Raw genomic sequence first — 21,143 nt, forward strand, 5'->3', positions numbered from 1 at the left:
AATTTAGCATGGCCAATCCACCTAACCAGCACATCCTTAGACTGTGGGAGGAAACCGGAGCACCCAGAGGAAACCCACGCAGGCATGGGGAGAACATGCAAACTCCACACAGACAGTCACCCGAGGCTGGAATTGAACCCAGGTCCCTGGCGCTGTGAGGCAGCAGCGCTAACCACTGTGCCACCAAAGACCATCACTAAGGTCTATGGCTGGCAACCAAGCTTGTCCAGACGCACTAATAACTGGGCAGGCCAAAGGGAAATACACACATCTCCCTGTTTGGTTTGGATGTAGTCAGGTTGATTTGGCCAATTACTCTAGAGAATCACGTTCCTTTGCTTGGCCAACAGGTTGGTACACCGTGACTGCACATCAAACCCTGATTATTGATTGGGAAGCACTGGGCTATCCCAACGGAGCAAAGCAAAGGTTCTTGTTCAATCTCAACCTGATCGCAGTCAATGGACTAATCGACCACAAGGTTCTAACTTAGTTTTACTCAAAGCTTCTTTCAGTTTGAGGTTTGTTTATTCTATTAGAGATGTCCTCCTTCGGTAAAGAGCAGACTTGTTCCTGTGTGGTCGCACACGGCTTACGCAGTGGTCCAATTAAAATAAACTGGAATAGACTATTTCCCAGATCTATGATTAGCCAAGATAAATCCGTTCACTACTTCTGTTTACTCCCTCTCCAACTGAGGTCCGTGAGCCTTGCTGGGCAGAGTTCCCAGCAATGTGAACATCCTCAATGTCTTCTTCAAGTCTTAGCCCAAAGAGTGTCAGCGAATGGAGAGGGAGATAGTTCAACCTCAAGAAGCATCTTAAGTTTAAGTTTCAAGTTTATTGATTAGTGTCACAAGTAGGCTTACATTAACACTGCAATGAAGTTACTGTGAAAATCTCCTAGTCACCACACTCCGGCGCCGGTTCGGGTACACTGAGGGAGAATTTAGCACGGCCAATGCACCTAACCAGCACATCTTTCCAACTGTTGGAGGAAACCGGAGCACCCGGAGGAAACCCACACAGACACGGGGAGAATGTGCAGACTTCGCACAGTGATCCAGACCAGGGGAGGCGGAGGCCTAGTGGTTTGACCGCAAGACTATTAATCCAGAAACTCAGCTCATGTTCTGGGGCGGCACGGTAGCACAGTGGTTAGCACTGCTGCTTCACAGCTCCAGGGACCTGGGTTCGATTCCCGGCTTGGGTCACTGTCTGTGTGGAGTTTACACATTCTCCTCGTGTCTGCGTGGGTTTCCTCCAGGTGCTCCGGTTTCCTCCCACACTCCAAAGATTTGCGGGTTAGGTTGATTGGCCATGCTAAAATTGCCCCTTAGGTGTCTTGAGATGCGTAAGTTAGAGGAGTTAGCAGGTAAATGTGTAGGGATATGGGGTAGGGCCTGGGTGGGATTGTGGTCGGTGCAGACTCGATGGGCCAAATGGCCTCTTTCTGCACTGTAGGGTTTCTATGATTCTATGAGGAATCGAACCCAGGTCCATGGCGTTGTGAGGCAGCAGTGATAGCCACTGTGCCACCATGCTGCCCTCATGGCAAGTCTAACATTGCTCTCAACAAGCTTCCCAATGCAGGTACTGAACAATCATGAGGAGCAAGTCAATGAGGCAAAGTTTTACAGCACAGAGAGGCCCTTCAGCCCATCATGTCTGCGCCGACCATCGAGCACCTATCAATTCTAACCCCATTTTTCAACACTTGGTCCATAGCCTTATATGCCACGGCGAGGAAGTCTGGTTGTATTACGCTTCCCTAACTCAGCAGGGGCACTGAGGCCAACTGTGATGCCCCACTGCCTGATTCAGATGAGATCTGTTATCTTAGTGCAGCTGAGATCCGTTATCTTAGCATAGCCTGGGACTAGAACCTGGCATCTCATGATCTTCATCACTCAATTACTATCCAATGATTCTAGATTTCATCATCCCCAAAATTGCCTCCACTTTTGTGAATGAAATAAAATTAATCCACTGTGCACATTACTTCACGATCGGACACCCTTTTCCAATGGCATATTATGAGTGACAGGGCATTTGGATTGGCCATTCAGCCTCTGAAGCCTCCTCCTCCATTAGATCAGTATCTCAACTCCATTTACCCACCTTTGCACCATATCCCTTTATGCTCTAACCATCCAAAATATATTGAAACCTCCAACTGATCCCTGGGAGTATATATACCAGCAGCTTTCACCCCGCCAACATCAATTTTCCCATTATTCAAATAATCTTTTATTCCTCATCTCCAAGTTATTTGTAACTAATAAATAAAATGTATTCAAAGAAAATCAGTAAGGCGCATAAATGTCTTAAATTTCCAATCGCGGGTTATGGGGATAAGGCGGGGAAGTGGAGTTGAGGATTATCATATCAGATCAGCCATGATCTCATTGATTGGCAGAGCAGACTCGATGGGCCGAATGGCCTACTTCTGCTCCAGATCATCTAAATGGAGAGGGACTGCAGGTGAGTGAAGGGGCGGCACGGTAGCACAGTGGTTAGCACTGCTGCTTCACAGCTCCAGGGTCCCGGGTTCGATTCCCGGCTCGGGTCACTGTCTGTGTGGAGTTTGCACATTCTCCTCGTGTCTGCGTGGGTTTCCTCCGGGTGCTCCGGTTTCCTCCCACAGTCCAAAGATGTGCGGGTTAGGTTGACTGGCCAGGTTAAAAAAATTGCCCCTTAGAGTCCTGGGATGCGTAGGTTAGAGGGATTAGCGGGTAAAATATGTGGGGGTAGGGCCTGGGTGGAATTGTGGTCGGTGCAGACTCGATGGGCCGAATGGCCTCCTTCTGCACTGTAGGGTTTCTATGATTCTAAGTACAGAGGGATCTAGGTGTTCTAGTCCATAGATCACAAAATGCTAGCAGGCAGGTCCAGCAAGTATTTGTGAAGGCAAATTTTGGCTTTTATTGCAAAGGGCTTGGAGTTTAAAATTGGGGAGGTTTTGTTGCAATTGTACAGGGTTGGTTACTCATTCGTGGGACATGGGCGTCACCGGGTAGCCGGCATTTATTGCCCATCCCTAGTTACCCGAAGGCAGTTGCGTCAACCACATTGCTGTGGCTCTGGAGTCCCATGTAGGCCAGACCGGGTAAGGATGGCAGATTTCCTTCCCTAAAGGACATTAGTGATCCAGATGGGTTTTTCCGACAATCGACAATGGTTTCATGGTCATCAGTAGATTCTTAATTCCAGGTATTTTTTATCGAATTCAAATTCCCCCATCTACCGTGGCGGGATTCGAACCCGGGTCCCCCAGAGCATTAGCTGAGCTTCTGGGATTAGTAGTCTAGCAATAACACCACTAGGCCTCACCTGGAATACTGCGTACAGTTTTGTTCTTTTTACCTAAAAAAGGATATAGTAACATCGGAGGCAGTCGAAAGGGGATTCACCAGGCTAATTCCTGGGATGAGAGGGTTGTCCTATCAACTAAGACTAAATAGTTTGGGTCTGTATTCCTTGGAGTTTAGAAGGGTGAGGGGTGACCTTATTCAAACATATAAGATCCTAATGGGGCTTGACAGGGTAGCTGGTGAGATGTCTTCAATAGTGGGAGAGTCTCGAACAAGGGGACATAGCAACAAGATAAAGGGCCGATTATTTAAAACTGAGGTGCGTAGAAATTTCTTCTTGCAGAGGGTGGTGAATCTCTGGAATTCTCTGCCCCAAAGCACGGTGGAGGCTGGATCATTATAAGTATTTAAAGTGGAGATGGATAAATATTTAATAGATTGAGGAATAGAGGACTATGGGAAATGGCACAGAAAAGGAGTTGAGGCCCAGCACAGATCAGCCTCGATCGTATTGGATGGCAGGGCAGGATTGAAGGGCCGAATGGCCTACTCCTGCTTCTATTTCTTGTGTACATCTTATAGTCTTTTTTTAATGTTCCAGTGATATATACCCTGGATTGTTGAAGCAGTGTCCAGGAGATTGAGGAGTTAATTATTCAGGCTTGTGTCCTACAACTGGAACTGTTTAACTCTGTATTTTGCTTTAGAGTCTGAGTGTCACAGGCGGAGCGATCCAGTGACCCAGGCTATTGCTCCATGGGCATCAGGTTCAAATCCCACCATGGCAGCTGTTATATTTTTATTTGTGTATCTTCACATCCACACTGTTTTATTTTCCCTTTGGGGAATAGCAGGGAGGAAGTGGTGGAAAGATCTCTGAGCTGATTATCAGTCTGATGAACTGCGTAATGTACTCTCCTTCCAAGGCCAACAAGTCTTGATGATGAACTCAAACTCGGAGCTTCTGGACCAGGGATAGAGGCACTACCCACTGCGCCATGAGGCCTCCTAGGCATTTGATAAGATGCCACACCAAAAGTCATTGCGGAAAATAAAAGGTTATGGTGTAGGGGGTAAAGTATTAACATGGACAGAAGATTGACTGGCTATCAGAGTATGCATAAATGGGTCTTTTTCCGATTGGCAGGATGTGGCAAATGGGGTCCGACAGGGGTCTCTCCTGGGGCAGCAGCTGGCAGCCAGTGGGATTTTAACTCAATAAAATTTGGAATTGAAAACTAGTCTCTGTAATAGAGACCATGAAACCATTGTCGGAAACACCCATCTGGTTCACTAGTGTGTAGATTAGATGGATTAGCCATGGTAAATGTGTGGGGTTACGGGGATAGGGTGGGGGATAGGGCCTGGGTAAGGTACTCTGTCAGAGAGAGTCGGTGCAGGCTTGAGGGGCAGTAGGGCCTCCTTCTGTACATGCAGGGATTCTATAATGCCCTTTGGGGAAGGAAATCTACTATCCTTACCTGGTCTGGCCTACATCGAATCATAGAATCATAGAAACCCTACAGTGCAGAAGGAGGCCATTCGGCCCATCAAGTCTGCACCGACCACAATCCCACCCAGGCCCTACCCCCACATATTTTACCCGCTAATCCCTCTAACCTACACATCCCAGGACTCTAAGGGGCAATTTTTAACCTGGCCAATCAACCTAACCCGCACATCTTTGGACTGTGGGAGGAAACCGGAGCACCCGGAGGAAACCCACGCAGACACGAGGAGAATGTGCAAACTCCGTGGTTGACTCTCTTAGCCCCTCTGAAATGGCCGAGTGAGACATTCAGCTCAAGGGCAATTAGGGATGGGCAACAAATGCTGGCCCAGCCAGCGATTCCCACATCCCATGAAAAAAGAAAGAAAATTAAATCCTGGGGTCTCTTGGCCAACTCTGGGGGTTATTTGTGTGAAAATGTACCTCTCGATTGAAGGGCCTAGCTTTCATTTTAAGATTATGTCCCCTCATGTTTGATTTTTCGAACAATGGTAATCATTTCTCCGTTATCTACCTTGATGAATCCTTTTTTTTTAATGTCAAAAAAGCTCAAATCAGCATCCCCTCAATCTCCTGCAGCCCGAGGAATACAGAGAGGCGGTGGGTCAGTCCGAGGGGTAATGTGATCCTACCATTGCCCTCACATTCCAGGATCTCCTGCAGGACACGGAATGATGCCGACTGCCTGGGCAGCTCCTCCGGTTCCTGGTTATCCTGCAGCATCTTGTAAACTTCCGACTCCGTGTCCACGGCCGGCCTGCACGGGGGCTTCACTGGTTCCAAGCTGAAAGTGTGAAGAGAAACAAAAGACAATCCAGTGGATCAAGGCATCCGGTTAAACTCCGGGCTCGGAAAAGCCTGGAATCGCACAAATCTGCGCGCTCATCATGCAACACAGAGCTCGGCAGTGAAGACCGATTGCAAACTTGTGCTCAAAGTGGCCTGTTGTCTGCATCCAAACTTCCGTCTCATTAGAGGTGATTGGGTGAATCCTGTGCCTGAAGACCACCCTGCTGTAAGTGAATAGGATTGATTTTTCCACACAACATTTCTATTATGTAGCCATCCTCCATTTTGCTCAGCTTTGCTTGAGAAACCACTCTGCTTTCATTGGGAGAGGCTGCAGAAATTTTGGGCATGAGGCCTGTTTGCTGTAGTCCATACAGACTCTTCTTAAGTAGACTCTGTAGACTGTTTGCTATGGTGTGCTGTTTAAGAGGACACTGTTTGCTTTGAAGCAGACTGCCCTTAAGTCCTGCCCTATCTCCAACTCCGAAAACAGTGGTGCAATGAACACTTAGGCCAGAATCTTATCACCATTCACGCCGACAGGATTTTCCCTTCCCGCCGCAGTGATCGGAGATTGGGCTGGCAGCCACATTCTCTGACCTCGCTGCATTGGGAGTGTGGCGTGAATGGCAGGTAAGATCGCACCCTCAAGAGTTTTGTTTGCTAATTGAGGGGACATGAGGTGTGGGATTTGCCAATCCTTACCCGCCACACCGGATCTTCCGGTCCCGCCAGAGGTGACCCCTGCAGCAGGGTCGCCGACGGTGGGAAGGGTGAGACATGCAAGATGCTGAGGACGTCAGCAGAACTGGAATCCCACTAGCAGCCAATGGCAAACCGCTGGGAAAACATGCCACGGGGAATCTGGAAAATTCCATCCAAGATGTTTAATCATCAGCAATCTCTGTTTGCCTCCCCAGCTGGGATCTGTTAGTCCTGGAGTTGCTGTGTAACTAAATCCAGTTCGGTTTTCTTTTTCAGTTAGAAATGGATTATATTGTGTTTGTATAATAACATTAAAAGCATCAGTCGGTCATAAGGGATTGTGTAACCACATTGTGAGTTAATTTATTTTAGCTGGGCACATGAGAATCTGGATAGGACGCTTGAAGCAGAGCTGTGTCTCTGTGCTCTGCTCAAAAACAAAAGTGAAACTAAGGGCGGAATTCTCCCACTCTAATGCTGTGAGTTTTCCCATGAGCTGCCAACTGATGGCAGCTCACCATCAGTTGCCGGAGGGATCTTTGATTTGCATTCCCCGTCCATGCCGCTGTCCGGCAACCCACGGTGGGATCATCATCGGCGGGTCGGCAAGATCCCGCCAGCGGGAAGTTAGAATAGAATCCCTACAGCAGAGAAGGAGACACTCAGCCTATTGAGTCTGCACCCTGTCTCTGAAGGAGCATTTACCCAGGCCCAAACTGCGCCCCCCACCCATCCCACCCTATCCCGTAATTCTGTGTATTTTCCATGGCCAATCCACCTAACCTGCACATCTTTATACACTAAGGGGCAATTTAGCATGGCCAATCCACCTAACCCACACATCTTTGGACACTAAGGGGCAATTTAGCATGGCCAATCCAACAAACCTATACACCTAACTGGCACATCTTTGGAGTGTGGGAGGAAACCAGAGCACTCGGTGGAAACCCACGCAGACACAGAGGAGAAGGTGCAAACTCCACACAGACAGTCACCTGACGTCAGAATTGAACCGGAGTCCCTGGCGCTGTGAGGCTGCAGTGCTAACCACTGTGCTACCGTGCTGCCCTTAAAAGTGGATCACATGACACACTTCCCTGCTAATGATGTCTTGCCGCTCTCCCTAAAGAGAATATTACAAGGCACTGAAAAATCCATTTCCAAGAAGCATTAAAACAGCCTGCCAAAATTCTCCAATTAAATCGCCCTGGTATAGGGGAAATTATCACTGCAACGGTTCCCTCATCCAAACTGATTGAAGCGGTTTTATTTTGAACAGTATAGCCTTGCAGTAACTTATCATTTTGAAAATTAGGTTCAAATTCAGTCCAGAAATCTTCCTGTCGTTACTGCTCATATGAAAGGAGTTAGAATGGTTTAAAACCACTCCCTTTAGCAGTTGTGGTTCTACTGGAAGAGAGTGCCTCATTTAGAAAGTACTCTTACAATCTGGGGAGGAGATGGCCTAGTGGTATTATCGCTAGACTATTAATCCAGAAACTCAGCTAATGTTCCGGGGACCCGAGTTCAAATCCCGCCATGGCAGATGATGGTATTTGAATTCAGTAAAAATATCTGGAATTAGGAATCTACTGATAACCATTGTTGGAAAAACCCATTTCCACTAATGTCCTTTAGGGAAGGAAATCTACCGTTTACCTGGTCTGGCCTACATGTGACTCCAAAGCCATAGCATTATAATTGACTCTCAACTACCCTCCAAGGGCAGCTCTGGATGGGCAATAAATTCGGGCCAGCCAGCAATGCCCAGGTCCCATGAATAAAAAAAACCTCAGTGCTGAATGGCCTCCGACAGTGCTATAAAATCTGACCTAGTTCAATTCAACAAAGATAGATATTCATTTTTGTCTCAATTCCCGTCTTCCCAGTCAGCTCATGCTTGCTGGAGTATGGCAAACCTCACTCAGAAGTATGAACGTGCCAAGTGGTCTAGCGACTGCCTAGTGCACACTTAAGGAATTCCCAGCAGGGTCAGTAATCTGGGGGCAGTGGGAGGGTGAACCCCAGCTCATTTCTCTCTTCCCAGCTTAGTCCTGTGGGCAGCATGGTGGCACAGTGGTTAGCGCTGCTGCCTCGCAGCACTAAGGACCTGGGCTCAATTCCGGCCGCGGGTCATTGTCTGTGTGGAATCTGCACATTCTTCCCGTGTCTGTGTGGGTTTCCTCTGGGTTTCCCAGTTTCCTCCCACAGTCCAAAGATGTGCGGGTTAGGTTGATTGGCCATGTTAAAACAAAATTGCTCCTTAGTGTCAGGAGGATCAGCAGGGTAAACACGCGGGGTTACAGGGATAGGGCTTGGCTGGGATTGTTGTCGGTGCAGGCTCGATGGGCCGAATGGCCTCCTTTCCTACTGTACGGATTCTTTGATTCTAAAATCTCCAGAGTTCCTCAGTGCTTGACCCGAGCAGTGAGCCTGAAAGGCTTTCCTTAGTTTCAATCATTCTCGATTTTCCAAATCCAATCTGGATCTAGCCGGAATGTTGGGAAGAGCACGAGATTGAGGAAAGGAGGAATCACTTGGTTATCACAGCTCAACAACTTCTATATTTACAGCACTGAGGATTATTCTTCAATCGATTGCTGCTTTGGGCCCATCCACGTATGGGATGTTTGGGCCGGAGGAAGATTTCTTTTTCGGATACCCAGGATGGGAATTTCCGGCCACATTCGCCCCAAGGTTGGAAAATCCCACCCAAAGTCAACAGGCTTTTGTGTGGTTCATGTCCCACCCGCTACACTTCCTGTGGCAGGCGGGACAAGAAACCTCCGCCTCAAGGGTCAAATTCTGGACTCCTGTCGAGAATGGTTGCCCAGCCATAGTTGGTGACCATAAAATGGCGGAGCAGGAGCAGGCCATTCGGCCCATTGAGTTTGCTCCGCCATTCAATGAGACCATGACTGATCTGTTGTGATTATCCAAGCCGATTAGACAAATTGTCTATTCAGGCCACAAAGCAGAAGCCAACTGGTACTTTCCCGTCAGTCTGAGGACCCTTTACTGAGGCCAAAATATGGCCAGGCGATGGGAAGGGCCTCCTGGTGGTGGATTTGGGGGATGGGGAGGGGTATACAGCGCCTCAGCCCACTTGGGGCCTCAACCACACCCGCTACAGCTGCTGACCCTCCTGTCCAGGAGTTGTCCCTCTACGATGATGATCTGGTAGCTGTGGCCTTTGTGAACTGAAAATTTGATGGGTTGCCCCCTCCAACCCTTAATCTCTCTCTCATACACAGTAATGGCAGCTTCCCCATCAGCCAGTGAGGCCATCATGTGTCATGACTGGAAGGCCTCCTATTGGCCCTCCAGCCTTGCGAGCCTACACCCCCCCCCCATCTTTAATTGGATGGTGAGCGCGCACACTGACCACTGATTGCCAATCCCAACAAAGCCTGGAGCCTCACCTGACCCCCAAGCCAAGAATTCAGCCTGTAGTGTCAGCACCGACGGTGTTCCGGTGTGGGATAAGGCTGGGTTTCATGCAGAGTGGACCTTCCTCCCTGCTCACCCAGCGGTGTCCCTTAGGAGATTGCACCCGCCCCCCCTGCCCCCTCCCCATAACCTCCCCGTCCTCCCCATCCCCACCCCTGCACTACACCATCCCCTCACCCTCTCCAAATCAAGTGACACTGTCACGTGAATCAAAGGGCAATCAGTTTTGTGCAGCGGTCAACACCATTGTGAAAGCTGAGCTTACGGAGCAGTAGCCTGATTTGATGGGCTGTGCAGAATGGATTCACCTCAGTTGAGGGGGGATGGACACTGGGCTGGAAAGAAGGGGGACAATGAGCCAGATTTCTGCTACTAGTCACAGCCCGGTTATACCGGCTGGAAAAGCGCATTCAGGAGGATGTCTGGTGAAGATAGGATTGGACTCCATTATGATACAACCACCCTTCAATGAACAAATAACCAATGGCTTCACAAAGACTCAACCCGCAGGCAATACAATGGTTATTTAGGCCAGGAATCCAATGCCAATGGTTCTCACCCCAATATCAGCCAAGGCAGAAGATTAGGGAAAATGAATGATAAGACCCCAGTCAAAATGGAAATGTTATTTAGAGGGAAAGAAACCAATCTCCATCTTTCACCACCAGTTCTAAAGGAATAATGTACGAGAAGTGGATACTCATCAAGGAGCGGGAATGAAGAGAAGGAATTCCTACAGGAACCACTCTCTCCATCCTCCAAATTCATTTTGGTGTGCAGAACAGAAGGTCTTTGAATTTTGGGTTGGACCTTCATTTTCTGAACTCTCATTCTGTCTCCCTCAGCTCATCAAATTTTACAGTGCAGAAGGCCATTCTGCCCATCGAGTCTGCACCGACTCTCTGATAGACCATCTAACTAGGCCCACCCCCAGCCCTATTCCATTAACCCCATGCATTTGCCTCACTAATCCCCCTAACCTGCACATCTTTGGACACTAAGGGCTATTAGCATGGCCAATCCACCCTAACCTACACATCTAGGGACACTAAGGGGCAATTTAGCATGGCCAATCCGTCTAACTTGCACATCTTGGGATACTAAGGGGCAATTTAGAGTGGCCAATCCACCTAACCTGCACATCTTTGGAGTGTGGGAGGAAACCGGAGCACCCGAGGAAACCCACGCAGACATGGGGAGAAGGTGCAGACTCCGTACAGACAGTCACTCGAGGCCAGAATTGAACCCGGGGCCCTGGCGCTGTGATGCAGCAGTGCTAACCCACTGTGCCACCTCTCAAAATAACAGAACACCAACAGGGAAAAAATATCAAATATATGCTGAAGGCTAAAGCTGTGAAGGAGTCTGTACGTCGATATTGCTGATGTATACCTCCAATACGGACATTAGAAAACCCCAGGTTTCCTTGTGAGCTGGCCAGCCCCTCAACCCCCATCAAATCTTCACCTATCATTCAGATGGCGAGCAGAATTGGCCATGGAGCAGACCGGTCCAATCCTGTACAGACCTGAGCACCGGGCTTCAGCAATATTAGCCAATCAGTTGGCAGGTATCACCAGGCAGCACCGAGTCTGTCCATTTGTTGATTCAACCACACTGACGCCAGTCATTGCTGTGAACTCAATGCAGAATGGGAGGGAGCGATCCGAGGGTCCACTGCTGTGAACACCCAGTATTAGAAATCATAGAAAGAAAGAAATCATAGAAACCCTACAGTGCAGAAGGAGGCCATTCGGCCCATCGAGTCTGCACCAACCACAATCCCACCCAGGCCCTACCCCCACAGATTTACCCGCTGATCCCTCTAACCTACACATCTCAGGACTCTAAGGGGCAATTTTTAACCTGACCAATCAACCTAACCCGCACATCTTTGGACTGTGGGAGGAAACCGGAGCACCCGGAGGAAACCCACGCAGACACGAGGAGAATGTGCAAACTCCACACAGACAGTGACCCGAGCCGGGAATCGAACCCGGGACCCTGGAGCTGTGAAGCAGCAGTGCTAACCACTGTGCTACCGTGCTACTGTGAACCTTCCATCAACCGCTGACTCGTTAACCAAAATCACCAGCACGTTTTTAAAAAGTAACGAAAGCAGCGGCAAACAGATTATTCTATAAAATGCTGAGAAAAATCAATAAACATCTGGAAAGTCAGAAATGCAAAAACTCTGGTGTGAAGCAGCGCCTGGTGACTCGAAGGATGCACAGTTTCGGAACGATACAGCGAAGTGAGAGTGGGAAATGGTGACACTTGCAGACACAAGACTCTCAACCTGCTGTCTCCCTCATTGGCAACACTCTGGCTGTCAATTTTGACTCTAGGCCCTAGAGAGTACAATCAGTTCCAATTTCCCTTTCAGTGGTGTTCAATATATGACCAAGTTCACAGCTCTGACACCACCATCTCAAGTCAGAATGACCCAAGCCCAGTGCTCAAGCAGGGACACTGGGATAAATGGCCTACAATCCTCCCACTTTCTCTTAGCCCTCAGCTCCCCTCGAGGCACTTTTGCGTCTATATAGAAAAGTGCGAGGCGAGCTCACAAATTCCACGCACTCCACTTTAAATTTCTCACTGCTCTCGTTGATGTTCGAGAAGGGAGCTCCAGGATTTCTACTCGCTCAATAATAACCACAGCTGGGAGTCAGGAAGGCGAGGACTCAGGCACAGACGGTGGGTAGCTGAGGCAAGTCGCACAGATACATCTAAGGGAGGCAGATGAGGGAGCAAGGACTGGAAGGATAGGTCGAAGCTCGGGTGAAGCCTAAATGCCAGCAGAGATGGACTGAGTGGCCTCTCCCTGTGCTGTACATACTGTGTAAGGGTAGGGTAGGGAGTGGATTCCTCTACAAGGCGGTATCCATGTAAAAGTGCCGTTCAATCCTTCCTCGCCGTCTGTGGCATGTCACATAACCATAGAAACCCTACGGTTCAGGAAGAGGCCATTCAGCCCCATCAGGTCTGCACCAACTCTCCGAAAGAGCATCTCACCCAGGCCAACCTCCCAATCCTATCGCCATAACCACACATATTAACCATGGTTAATCTACCTAACCTGCAGATCTTTGGACACTGCAGGGCAATCTAGCATGGCCAATCCACCTAACCCACACATCTTTGGAGTTGGGAGGAAACCGGAGCACCCAGAGAAAACCCACGCAGTGACCCAAGCCGGGAATTGAACCCGGGTCCCTGGCGCTGTGAGGCAGCAATGCTAACCACGGTGCCACCATATTGAGTTCATCCAAGCCCAAATTGAAAACATAAAGCATGCAAGAGCTGAGGCAGTGGTGACGTGTAAGTGTGCAGCCAAGAAAAACTACAGACACACACACACGCAACAGACACACAAACACACACACATATGCACAGAACATGGAATGGCAGGCTTGTTACCTGACAGCAGAGGGGCTCAGTGTTGAGATCTGTCCCTGCAAACTATCCACAATGTTTTGTTGAGAATAAAGTTGCAGAGGGGAGTTAAACTGAGTATGAAGCACGCGTAGTCCGGGCACATCCACCTCCACGTTACCCGCTGGGCTGTACTGGGCAGCTTGCTTCAAATCCTCGGGTCCTACCCTGAGCCGACTGGGGATGGAGGAGGTACTGTGCCTTCTGTACAAAGCTGATGGAGAGCAAGAGGGAGAAGGAGCATAGACCATAGCAATGGGAGCTTTAAAGATCCCAGTAGGAGATAGAGGACTAGAGTGTTAAATGTATTTTTTTTAATAATTGAAGAATGGATGGATTTGGAGGAAAACAGGTGAATGATTTCATAAAGCATGATGATGGAAAAAGAGAGATTGACCATCAGATTTTAATAAGAATTAAATCATCAACAAAACCTTTTTCACATTTCTCAGAAAGGAACCTTAAAGTCACAGTATTGTCACCAGGATTACTATGCCACTGAGTAAGAAGCTCCCTCATTATTCCTCCGATTTCTGCGTAATACATATTTAGGGTCAATTTCCCAGGGTCAGTCACTGATTGAAGATTGGGTAGTGCGAGGGCATTGCACAAGGGAGCCATCAGAAGCAGGAACTCAGGGGATTGATCCACTTGCATTGTACTCCAGTGTTATACAGCGACAGACCTGTCCCCACCAGTACTGTACCCCAGTGTTATACAGTGACAGACCCATCCCCACCAGTACTGTACCCCAGTGTTATACAGTGACAGACCCGTCCCCACCAGAACTGTACCCCAGTGTTATACAGTGACAGACCCATCCCCACCAGTACTGTACTCCAGTGTTATACAGTGACAGACCCATCCCCACCAGGACTGTACCCCAGTGTTATACAGTGACAGACCCATCCCAACCAGTACTGCACTCCAATGTTATACAGCGACAGACCCGTCCCCACCAGGACTGTATCCCGGTGTTATACAGTGACAGACCCGTCCCCACCAGTACTGTACCCCAGTGTTATACAGTGACAGACCCATCCCAACCAGTACTGTACCCCAGTGTTATACAGTGACAGATCCGTCCCCACCAGTACTGTACCCCAGTGTTATAGTGACAGACCTGTCCCCACCGGTACTGTACCCCAGTGTTATAGTGACAGACCTGTCCCCACCAGTACTGTACCCCAGTGTTATACAGCGTCAGACCTGTCCCCACCAGTACTGTACCCCAGTGTTATACAGTGACAGACCCATCCCCACCAGTACTGTACCACAGTGTTATACAGTGATAGCCCCGTACCCAGCAGTACTGTACCGCAGTGTTATACAGTGACAGACCCATCCCCACCAGTACTGTACCCCACTGTTATACAGTGACAGACCCATCTCCACCAGTGTTATACAGTGACAGACCCATCCCCACCAGTACTGTACCCCACTGTTATACAGTGACAGACCCATCTCCACCAGTGTTATACAGTGACAGACCCAACCCCACCAGTACTGTACCCCAGTGTTATACAGTGATAGTCCCGTCCCCAGCAGTACTGTACCGCAGTGTTATGAAGTGACAGACCCGTCCCCACCAGTACTGTACCCCAGTGTTATACAATGACAGACCCGCGCCCACCAGTACTGTACCCCAGTGTTATACAGTGACAGACCCAACCCCAGCTGTACTGTACCCCAGTGTTATACAGTGACAGACCCGTCCCCACCAGTACTGTACCCCAGTGTTATACAGTGACAGACCCAACCCCAGCAGTACTGTACCCCAGTGTTATACAGTGATAGCCCCGTCCCCACCAGTACTGTACCCCAGTGTTATAAAGTGACTGTAACTATCAGTGATTGCTGTTCTGAATTCAAATTGGAACAGTATCTCCATGGCTGCATCTTGTTGAAATCGGAGTGACAATACTGTTCATTAAGGAGGGAATTATAGGAGAGCTTAGCCTGAATCATGCAATGATAGTTAAAAAGTAAACTTTGAGTGAGTTGAATCATGGTGTTATACAATGGTTTAACATGTGTGGTTCTAATCATGCAGCTTTTTTAAATATTAAATTGACATCTTAAAAAAATGATACAGTGCAGTGAGATTTCTATCGACCATTTGAGAAAAGATGGAGAAGGTTTGTGTGAAGAAATAAGTTCCGAGTCTGCACTGCCTGGATGGAGACGTCCAGGACACACCTGGAATGCGATGCACTCCATAAATCAGGGAGGCTGCATACTGGCAGTGCCGACATTAAACTTGCCCCGAAAGTGTGGTTCATCACCCGGTGGTAGACTATCGCGTTATATTTACTAAGCCGCGATAGAGCAAAGTTTCAGGCACCTGCTTGCACTGGGCGACCGTTTAAAGGGCGGATTTACTAGACTGAATGTGCGCTGCAAGTGAGCCGGCCTCTGGAAAAGAAAGGGAACAGCAAACACAGAGACTGGAGTTAACTGTTGCTTCGCCCTTCATGAAGTCAACACACCAATTAAAAGTCAAACCAAATCCAACAGCGGGGACGAGACTGCACAAGAAACCTGCGAGGAGGGAACTGAAGAGTTGAAGAAAACATTGTTCCTTTATATTGTTGAGCAGCGAGTGTGGATCAGAGAGCGAGATAGCTTGAACAGAGCAGATCTCTAGACGCTGTAGGTCTCCCCCATCTCTGAAGGGTAACACCATCATATATTATGCCAAAGTTAATTTCTAGATCCTGTAGGGGATGGAGAAGTGATCCCAATCCGTCCTTCACTCTCTCGCACCTCCTCTCTCCGTTTCCAATCAACTTGGGCCCAAATTGTGGCTTTGAGACTCGGGTTGTACACACATTCCAGATTGGCTCCTGATCCGTTTTCTCCCCCACATAACCCAGTAAAATAATTACACTAAACGCACCTCTTTCGTAACGCTCGAATACCTGACCGGGGGAGCCCGTAACCACTGAGCGTTGAGCGTGAAGCCGTGCGTGGTAGTTACTTGAACATTTTGCGTGGGCTCCAGCCCAGGCGGGACAGAGTACATGGTACTTACAGTTTGCTTGGCTCATGGTTGCTGGAGGCCACTCGGGTCTCGACGGCGCTGTTGATTTTCTCCACGTTGGCTGCAGAGTAAAGGCCGGCTGGGCTGTTGTACTGTGAGGTAATGACTTTGGGAGATGTGCTGGAAGCAGCAGAGAATGGCTTAGCGCTCCGATTGTGGGCACTTCCTATGTGCTTAGCCTCCTGCGTGCAAGGACAAAGAGACATGGCTACATGCAGGCGTGGGGTGACGGCCAAGTAACATGCAGCCCAACACCATTAGGGATTTGTAACCACTGCCGACACATTCAACAGCTGTTAAATAGTTCACCTTTTTACACAGGAATGAAGCACCATCCCTGTATCTGAAGCAAAAAGGAAGAGATTGCAATTTATTGGGAGATTAGCATCTGGGTTTCACTGGAGCTGGGGGTCACTTTGGATAGCTCTTTCAAAGAGCTAGCACTGGTGTGATGGGCCAAAGGGCTTCCTTGTGTACTCTAAGGGAGCAATTCTAAACCTAACCCATCAAAGCAGCTGAAACACCAGTCTTGCATCCCGCCAAATCTCACTTTCATAGAATCCCTACAGTGCAGAAGGAGGCCATACGGCCCATCGGGCCTGCACTGACTACAATCCCACCCAGGCCCTATCCCCATAACCCCATGTATTTACCCTGCTAATGCCCTTGACACAATGGGGAAATTTAGCATGACCAATCAACCTATCCTGCACATCTATTGACATTAAGGGGCAATTTAGCATGGCCAATCCACCTAACCTGCACAACTCTGGACACCAAGGGAGAATTTAGCATTGCCAATCCACCTAACCTACACATCGGTGGGAGGAAACCGGAGCACCCAGAGGAAACCCATGCAGACACTGGGGGAATGTGCAAACTCCAGAGACAGTCACCCGAGGATGGAATCAAACCCGGGTCCCTGGCACTGTGAGGCAGTAGTGCTAACCACTGTGCCGCCCCACTTTCTGAATGAATACACTGGGCAGGGTGTGAAATCGGTGTGGCACCTAATTCCATTATCTACAGGATTTGGTTAAAATTATCCTTCCCAATGGATCAGCTACTTTGTACCCTCGGAATCCAAAACAGCACTTCCTTGTCCCCAACACACCAGTGACTGAACCCACAAAGTTAATTGGGGAGGGGAGGGACAGGGAACCCAATCATATATCACATATTCCAGTTGAACAGATGCCAGCAGTGATGACACATCCCTAATAGGACTGTTCACTTATTTTCCTCTATTCCAGCTCTGTGCAAAAGCAGATTAGTGAAACCACTAGCTCACTGTACATTGCAGAATAGGCCATGTAAAGCCAGGGTGAATCTATACACCAGATTCAGTAACTCCCATTCACAGAGCGCCTATAACCTGTACTAAACATTAGCATAGAATAAACACCCTAAGGAACTCCAAAAAGACACAAGGGGAAAAAATATGAAACTTTATACAGAGATATTGCATATGATAACCAAAAACTTAGCCAGAAAAATGGGTTTTAAGAGGAATCTTCTTCATTCATATGGCTGGGTAGAAGCAACAACCTAGGGGCAGGGCAGCACAGGGGCACAGTGGTTCGCACTGCTGCCTCACAGCGCCAGGGACCCAGGTGTGGAGTTTGCACGTTCTCCCCGTGTCTGCGTGGGTTTCCTCTGGGTGCTCTAGTTTCCTCCCACAGTCCAAAGATGTGCAGGTTAGGTTGATTGGCCATGCTAAATTGCCCCTTAGTGTCAGGTGGACTAGCTAGGGTAAATACATGGGGATATGGGGATAGAGCCTGAGTGGGATTATGGTCGGTGCAGACTCGATGGGCTGAATGGCCCCTTTCTGCACTGTAGGATTCTATGGATTCTATGAAGATATGTAGGTTGGGTGGATTGGCCATGCTAAATTGCCCCTTCGAGTCCAAAGACGTGCAGGTTAGGTGGATGGGCCATGCTAAATTGCCCCTTCTCATCCAAAAATCTGTAGATTAGGTGAATTGGGGCCATGGTAATTTGTTCCTTTGTGTCCAAAGATGTTAGGGTTAGAGGGATTAGTGGGGTAAATTCTTGGGGTTATGAGAATAGGGCGGAAGGTGGGCCTGGATACGATGTTCTGTAGGAGAGTTGATGAAGACACAAGGGGAAAAAAAAACTGTGACCCTCCAACCTAAACCAATTTCTTTTCGTCCATGAACCTATCTACGGATCTCTTAAACGCCCCCAAACTAGGCGCATTTACTACTGATGCTGGCAGGGCATTCCAATCCCTCACCACCCTCTGGGTAAAGAACCTACCCCTGACATCGGTTCTATAACTACCCCCCCTCAATTTAGACCCCTATAATTCCCGGGGAACAGAGACTTCCCCGGGAATTATAGACCGGTGAGTCTCACTTCTGTTGTCGGCAAGATGTTGGAAAAAATTATAAGGGATAGGATTTATAGTTATTTGGAGAGTAATGAATTGATAGGTGATAGTCAGCATGGTTTTGTGGCAGGTAGGTCGTGCCTTACTAACCTTATTGAGTTTTTTGAGAAAGTGACCAAGGAGGTGGATGGGGGCAAGGCAGTGGACGTGGTATATATGGATTTTAGTAAGGCGTTTGATAAGGTTCACCATGGTAGGCTTCTGCAGAAAATGCAGATGTATGGGATTGGGGGTGATCTAGGAAATTGGATCAGGAATTGGCTAGCGGATAGGAAACAGAGGGTGGTGGTTGATAGTAAATATTCATCATGGAGTGCGGTTACAAGTGGTGTACCTCAGGGATCTGTTTTGGGGCCACTGCTGTTTGTAATATTTATTAATGATCTGGATGAGGGTATAGTTGGGTGGATTAGCAAATTTGCTGATGACACCAAAGTCGGTGGTGTGGTAGACAGTGAGGAAGGGTGTCGTAGTTTGCAGGAAGACTTAGACAGGTTGCAAAGTTGGGCCGAGAGGTGGCGGATGGAGTTTAATGCGGAGAAGTGTGAGGTAATTCACTTTGGTAGGAATAACAGATGTGTTGAGTATAGGGCTAACGGGAGGACTTTGAATAGTGTGGAGGAGCAGAGGGATCTAGGTGTATGTGTGCATAGATCCCTGAAAGTTGGGAATCAAGTAGATAAGGTTGTTAAGAAGGCATATGGTGTCTTGGCGTTTATTGGTAGGGGGATTGAATTTAGGAGTCGTAGCGTTATGTTGCAACTGTACACAACTCTGGTGCGGCCGCACTTGGAGTACTGTGTGCAGTTCTGGTCCCCACATTACAGGAAGGATGTGGAGGCTTTGGAGAGGGTGCAGAGGAGGTTTACCAGGATGTTGCCTGGTATGGAGGGGAGATCCTATGAGGAGAGGCTGAGGGATTTGGGATTGTTTTCGCTGGAAAGGCGGCGGCTAAGAGGGGATCTTATTGAAACATATAAGATGATTAGAGGTTTAGATAGGGTGGATAGTGATAGCCTTTTTCCTCTGATGGAGAAATCCAGCACGAGGGGGCATGGCTTTAAATTGAGGGGGGGTAGTTATAGAACCGATGTCAGGGGTAGGTTCTTTACCCAGAGGGTGGTGAGGGATTGGAATGCCCTGCCAGCATCAGTAGTAAATGCGCCTAGTTTGGGGGCGTTTAAGAGATCCGTAGATAGGTTCATGGACGAAAAGAAATTGGTTTAGGTTGGAGGGTCACAGTTTTTTTTTAACTGGTCGGTGCAACATCGTGGGCCGAAGGGCCTGTTCTGCGCTGTAATGTTCTATGTTCTATGTTCTAAGACTCAATGGGTCAAATGGCCTCCTTCTGCACTGTAGGGAATCTATGAACTCAAATTTTACATCAAGGTGGTGAAGCCTGGATATTACGTCAGGACTGATGGTGTGTATCACAGGAGTCTATAAGCCGAACAGTTCAAAATCTCAGAAACTTGCATGGCTTAATTGACTGAAGCTGGATCAGGATCTCAGAAGGGCAAAGTCATGATGGAAGCTAAACATGAAAGAGAGAATTAGAACAAAATTAATTCTGGAGGGCCGGGAGCTGATGGAAGTCAGTGAGGATAGGATTGAATGTTGAACTGGACAGAAGCAGAGGTGCCGATGAGCTAAAGCGTCCAGAGGGTGGAGGATATAAGATGAGTCAAGAGAATTATTAATTAACCACCGTCAATGGTGGTGGAGGCAAACTCAATAGGGTCTTTTAAGAGACTCCTGGATGAGTACATGGGACTTAATAGGATGGAGGGTTATAGGTAGGCCTAAAAGGTAGGGATATGTTCGGCACAACTTGTGGGGCCGAAGGGCCTGTTTTGTGCTGTAGTTTTTCTATGTTTCTATTAATTATCAGCACTATGAAGGTTGGGTGGATTGACCATGCTAAATTGGCCATTAGCGTTAGAAGGATCAGCGGGGTAAATACTTGGGGTTACGGGGATAGGTCTTGGGTGGGTTAGTTGTTGCTGCAAGCTTGATGGGCCAAATGGCCTCCTTCTGCACTGCAGGGATTCTTTGATTGTAAGAGAGATTGGATAGACTTTGCAGCAGAGGAGACTGAGGGGGATGTGATTGAGATGTATAAAATGATGAGGGGCATAGACAGAGTAGACAGGAAGAAACTTATCCCCTGGGTGGAGGGATCAGTGACCAGGGGACACAGATTTAAGGTAAGGGACAGGAGGTTTAGAGGCGATGTGAGGAAAAGCTTTTTCACCCAGAGGGTGCTGGGAGTCTGGAACTCACTGCCTGAAAGGGTGGTGGAGGCAGAGACCCTCATAACGTTGAAGAAGTATTTAGATGTGCACTTGTGATGCCAAAGCTATGGGCCAAGTGCTGGAAAATGGGATTAGAATAGTTAAGTGGCTTTTCTTTGACCAGTGCAGACATGATGAGCCGAAGGGCCTATTTCTGTGCTGTAGGCCTCGACGACTCAGAGAAT

The 21,143-nt window shown here is 48.3% G+C and overlaps 2 protein-coding genes across 3 annotated transcripts in view; one reads left to right on the forward strand and one right to left on the reverse strand.

The window, feature by feature from the left end:
• The window catches only part of LOC144480348 (uncharacterized), a 420,372-nt gene that overhangs the window by 249,656 nt on the left and 149,573 nt on the right, over positions 1-21,143 (forward strand). The window lies entirely within an intron of this gene.
• The window catches only part of pdlim1 (PDZ and LIM domain 1 (elfin)), a 107,610-nt gene that overhangs the window by 8,756 nt on the left and 77,711 nt on the right, over positions 1-21,143 (reverse strand). The window contains exons 4-6 of one of the 2 annotated variants that reach the window (XM_078199713.1): positions 15,550-15,620; positions 13,191-13,496; positions 5,456-5,607 (exon numbers count right to left, since the gene is read on the reverse strand). In XM_078199713.1, the coding sequence (XP_078055839.1) occupies positions 5,456-5,607; positions 13,191-13,496; positions 15,550-15,620 (529 nt within the window). Of the gene's footprint in view, positions 1-5,455; positions 5,608-13,190; positions 13,497-15,549; positions 15,621-16,239; positions 16,431-21,143 lie in introns of both variants that reach the window. The other variant, XM_078199714.1, reaches the window with a different exon arrangement.

Source organism: Mustelus asterias, chromosome 28 (assembly GCF_964213995.1).
Source record: "Mustelus asterias chromosome 28, sMusAst1.hap1.1, whole genome shotgun sequence".
NCBI classification, from domain to species: domain Eukaryota; kingdom Metazoa; phylum Chordata; class Chondrichthyes; order Carcharhiniformes; family Triakidae; genus Mustelus; species Mustelus asterias.